Source organism: Dendrobium catenatum, unplaced genomic scaffold (genome assembly GCF_001605985.2).
Source record: "Dendrobium catenatum unplaced genomic scaffold, ASM160598v2 fragScaff_scaffold_1344, whole genome shotgun sequence".
NCBI lineage: Eukaryota > Viridiplantae > Streptophyta > Magnoliopsida > Asparagales > Orchidaceae > Dendrobium > Dendrobium catenatum.
In genome coordinates, this window is record NW_021319806.1 from 697827 (window position 1) to 702246 (window position 4420).

General features: G+C 32.5%; 1 protein-coding gene across 1 annotated transcript; it reads right to left on the minus strand.

Annotated features, from left to right (window-relative positions):
• Window positions 1-290: 290 nt before the first annotated feature.
• On the minus strand, window positions 291-3820 carry LOC110096885 (uncharacterized protein C24B11.05). Its single transcript, XM_020823023.2, has 8 exons — window positions 3735-3820; window positions 3601-3666; window positions 3416-3513; window positions 3290-3327; window positions 3104-3191; window positions 2794-3021; window positions 1725-1790; window positions 291-583 (listed from the first exon to the last, which is right to left on the minus strand). Exons 1-8 carry the CDS (start codon window positions 3778-3780, stop codon window positions 395-397), a joined length of 819 nt encoding a protein of 272 aa, XP_020678682.1. The 5' UTR covers window positions 3781-3820; the 3' UTR covers window positions 291-394.
• Window positions 3821-4420: the final 600 nt, after the last annotated feature.

The window sequence follows — 4420 nt, forward strand, 5'->3', positions numbered from 1 at the left end:
AATAAAATATCTTATTTAAATAAAAGATCATGCATATCTCTGGAAGGTCCAGTTGGCTCAGCTGATAACATCACCACGTCATAACGCAAAAACCTCATCCAACGCCGCGTCCCTTCGGCCCCATCAAATTTGGCATTTAGCCTTCCCCCTTGTCCTATTATCCAACATTATAAGCCCACGCAGTTATCACAACCCAATTATAAATTTAAAAATATATATTTATTTATTTTTAAATCAGTGAAATATAAATTATTTTTAAAATAAAAATTATAACCATTTTATTACTGTACAAAAACGTAAAAGCAGAGCAACCACGTAGAGTCTGATAAGGATTACAGGATAAAGATGCTATTAACAAATCTCTCGACAGCTTGTATTAGTTGTCGTGATCTGATTAAGCTTGGATGGGCGCTGTGGTTGGCCTAATGGCATCCAATTCGTTTCTCACTTTGAGCAGTGTAAGCTCTCCACTAACGCCCTTCTGTGCCTGCTCTCCTTCCCAAATCTCAGGTATTGTTTGCCTCAGACTGCTTATGCTTTCCATGGCGTAGTCAGCTTCCTTTGTCTTAGTGCTTCGCCCCACCTTTATGAAGATATAGAAATCAATCTTAGGTTCTCAGGATGAAGATAATAATACTAATAATATAGCACTTTCAAAACATAGTGCAAAGCGTTTGGTATAAAGTTTTTTGTCTCCCCTTCGGTGATTGGGATGATTTTATTGTTGCTTCTTAAATCAGTTTTTTTAGTTAAAAAATTAAAATTTTTATATTAAAAAGTAGCTTTAAGAAGCAAAAAAAAGTCATCCTAAATAAAATCTGTATCTCTTGGGCTTCGTTTAAAATAGGTTTCTTATTATTTTATGAATTCATTTTTTAGTACAATTTTTTTAATTTGAAATTTTTATATCAAAAAAATATTTTATAAAACAGTAAAAAAGATATCCCAAACTAAGTCTTAGATTTCAGTTTCAACATCTTTTGATGACAATTTCATTATTGCTTTTAAAATTTATTTTTTAAAAAAATTATTGTAAAAAGTAATTTTTAAAATTTTCCAAATGAAATCTTAGGGACAATATTTAAATCTTAGGGAGATAATTTTTTTTTTAAAAAGTAGAGTTAGGGAGATAAATTTTTTTTAAAAAAATTTATTATCATATTAAAATATTTTTTTATTAATGATTGATGTCAGTATTTTAATTTCAATTTTTTCATAATTATTAAATTTTAATTGTTCATTTCATCAATTATTTTAAGTAAATGTAGTTGACATTATTCATAATTAACTAATTAAGAAAGTAATGAATCCATGTTGTTTTCCTGCCTTTACAGTTGTTTGCCGAACAAATTATCCTTTTCATAAATCATAACAATATAAATAGCAAAATTGACAACAATTTTATACAATACTTATTCGCTTTATTTGAAAGCATAATACAGCACAACATGACAAAAACAACAACGTACAATGACATCACACAATAAAATTGCCATTTGCCATAATGGACTAATTAGACAATGCAATTATAAGAAAAAATTTAATTCTATTAGAAAGCATAAAATAAAATAATAATAATAATTTTATTATGTCATGTCTCCTAATATTACGAGTAAATTCTTCATTTCAAATATATTTAAAATTTTAACAGATTAAATTGAGCGCTTATTTTTTTAAAAAATAATAATAATAAAGAAAAAAAATTAAGAGAGAGTTGAGCTTACGAGGGCTGTGCGAAGGCCTACTGCTTTTCCTGCAGCTATGTTCTTCTCACTGTCGTCCAAAAATAGCTGTAATTATAAAGCGAAAAATTGATGAGTTTATAGTATATATTTTAAAGTCATTGTAATGAAATTATTAATTTTAAATATCACTTCATTAGACATCAACGCTAAGAATCACTAATAATAAGTTAGTATTTTAGGCAACAAAAGTGAACAACAACATCAAGTTTTTATCCCACTACATATAGAGAGATTGTGTAGAGTCCGGACCAAAGTTTCGTCCGATTTTGGTGAATGTGCACAGTAAAAGTGTTGTGGTGAACAGTAACTGTGTTTTTATTACACACACTTATAAAAACTGAACGGGTCTCCGATCCGGACTCTACACGTAAAAATCTCTCCTACATATAACCAGCTACATGAATCATTTTCTTATTGTCCTATTAAATCTAATAAAAATTGTCATTTTTAACCTTCGAAATCAAGTATTTTTAAGTATATGTCTATCTCTACTCTTCAAATTGGGTCATTGAAAGTTAGACTTACATTTTATGTGACCAAGTAATCTTAAATTACTCTCCTAATCTTATCAATCCGTGGAGCTACTCAAACCATTTAGGCAAAAATAGTAAATTTATGAGATAATTTAAATTTCATAATTCATAATGAATTAATTTGATGGCTAGGCGATAAAACATTATGAGATAATTAATGATGTATCTCTATGAATAATGAATTTTGAACTGATATATATAAATTTGAAATTAAATTAAATAGTGATAAGAAAACTTTTATTGTGGTGACATGATAATCAAGATAAGAAAGCTCTTATTTTAATTTATTTAAAAAATTAATGTAATAATTAATTAATTAAATGTCTCTTATATTACCTTTATCTTAAAAATCAAAACAAGTTTAAAATTTATAAATTGTATTGTGATCCACGTGTTCTACCCTATTTGTCTAAATAATACTTCTTTATTTATTGTTTTTCATCCATCTTGATCTCGTGTAAAAAACCCCAAGAGCTTCTTAATTGTTTTCCGGCGAGGAGATGGGCGAAATATACCGTCCGGTGAGGCTCGAAGCCGGCAATGTCAATGGCTGCTTCGACAGCGGCGATAAAGGGCTTGAGGACCACCGTAGGCGGCTGCCGGACAGCGGCCGACGTCGGTTTGTTATCAAAGAGCTCTGGATTGAGCGTCTCGAAGCAGATAATTTTTTGGAACAATTCCTCCTCGATGCCAAGCCTCTCCAGAACTCTGCTCGCGTGTTTCCTATCCGAATTCGTAAATATCTGTACTATTGCAGAGATGATTAGTAAATTTATTGCCGAACAGAGGATGGAAACGTGCAGAACGAAAGGCGAGAAAAATCACAATTTTGGTCTGCGGAATGCTGAGTAGGAGTTCTCGGAGCTGGGAGTCCGGTCGGATCTTCTCATACGGTAACAAGCCGTGCACGAAGCTAAAAGCGTTTGGAGAGAACAAAAGCTGTTTATTTAGATTACTTAACCAAAAACTTTGATATCGACAATTAAAATATTAATAGGTGATGATTTGGACCTGTGGTACTCGTCTGGGTGCACCTGATAACCAAGAGCCTGAAGAACAACGATCATCAAATCCAAACTTTTTTTCATTCTTTGTAAAGAAGAAGATGAATTAATGCAGGGGAAAGAGATGACTGACCATAAGGCCGGCGAGGGAACTGCCATATTTTTTAAATAGCTCGACGCGAAGGGATGACGCTTGTTCTATAGGCAATCCGCACTTCATGGCAAGAAATTCTGTGAAGAATTTAAAAGAAAATAAGCCATCAACTTTTGAATAAATGGTGAATTTCAGAGAAACAGGGGAAGCTTAATTGATCGTACCATCAATGTTTTTCTTGCAGGCCTGAGAAATGCCGAGGCTTAACGGGTAGAGAGTGTCATCGAGATCTGAAGAGGATTAATTAGTTCCACGTATTCTTGGGATTTTGATGGAGAAGAAAGGAGCTAAGGCTTACCGAGAAGAAGGCAGTCAAATGGGGAGTTGTTGCAGCAAAGCGCCATTGGTAGAGGGAAGAGTTTCCAAGCAGTAGGGCAGGATGCCTTGAGGTGAAGAGGATAAGGGCGAATGGGGGAAGATGAGAGCTTGTAATTTATAAAGAATGGGCGAGTAATAAACTTGCATTAATTAATGTATATTAGGTTAATACAGGTGATCGGATAAAGCTCGTGAATAACGTTTTGCATGACTTTTTATTTTATTTTTTGGTTTTTTTGCTTTTTACTAACGTTTTGCATGACTTGCTGCTGGCTTATATCTTCGAATTGGTTCAGTTGAGGTTTAATTAATTACTGGACTTACCTCTACCAGAAGAACTGAAACATTTAGGTCTGATTCAGTCAGTTCAGCTAGAGTCCCAAGAAGAGGGAGAAATTATTACGTGCGGAGTCCCGACGAGGAGAGCTATTCGAATTTACTGCGTATTTACAAATACTTAGTAAATACTCAACAAATATTCAGTTGAGAGTATTACTGAGTATTTTTTAAGTATTTGCTGAGTATTTTTTGAATATTGGTTGAGTATTTTGTGAGTATTTGCTGATTTATTGTATATTTACTTAGTATTTATTGAATATTTATAAATACTCAACAAATACGCAACAATCCGGAGGGTTCTTCCAATCCGGATTCCGAACATAATAA

Excerpts from the sequence above, each read along its gene's own strand:
- LOC110096885 (XM_020823023.2), bottom strand. The coding sequence starts at position 3,780 with ATGGCGCTTTGCTGCAACAACTCCCCATTTGACTGCCTTCTTCTCG. Across the intron at positions 3,514-3,600 it reads CTGCAAGAAAAACATTGATG|AATTTCTTGCCATGAAGTGC; the intron begins GTACGATCAATT and ends AATTCTTCACAG. Across the intron at positions 3,328-3,415 it reads GTTCCCTCGCCGGCCTTATG|GCTCTTGGTTATCAGGTGCA; the intron begins GTCAGTCATCTC and ends GTTGTTCTTCAG.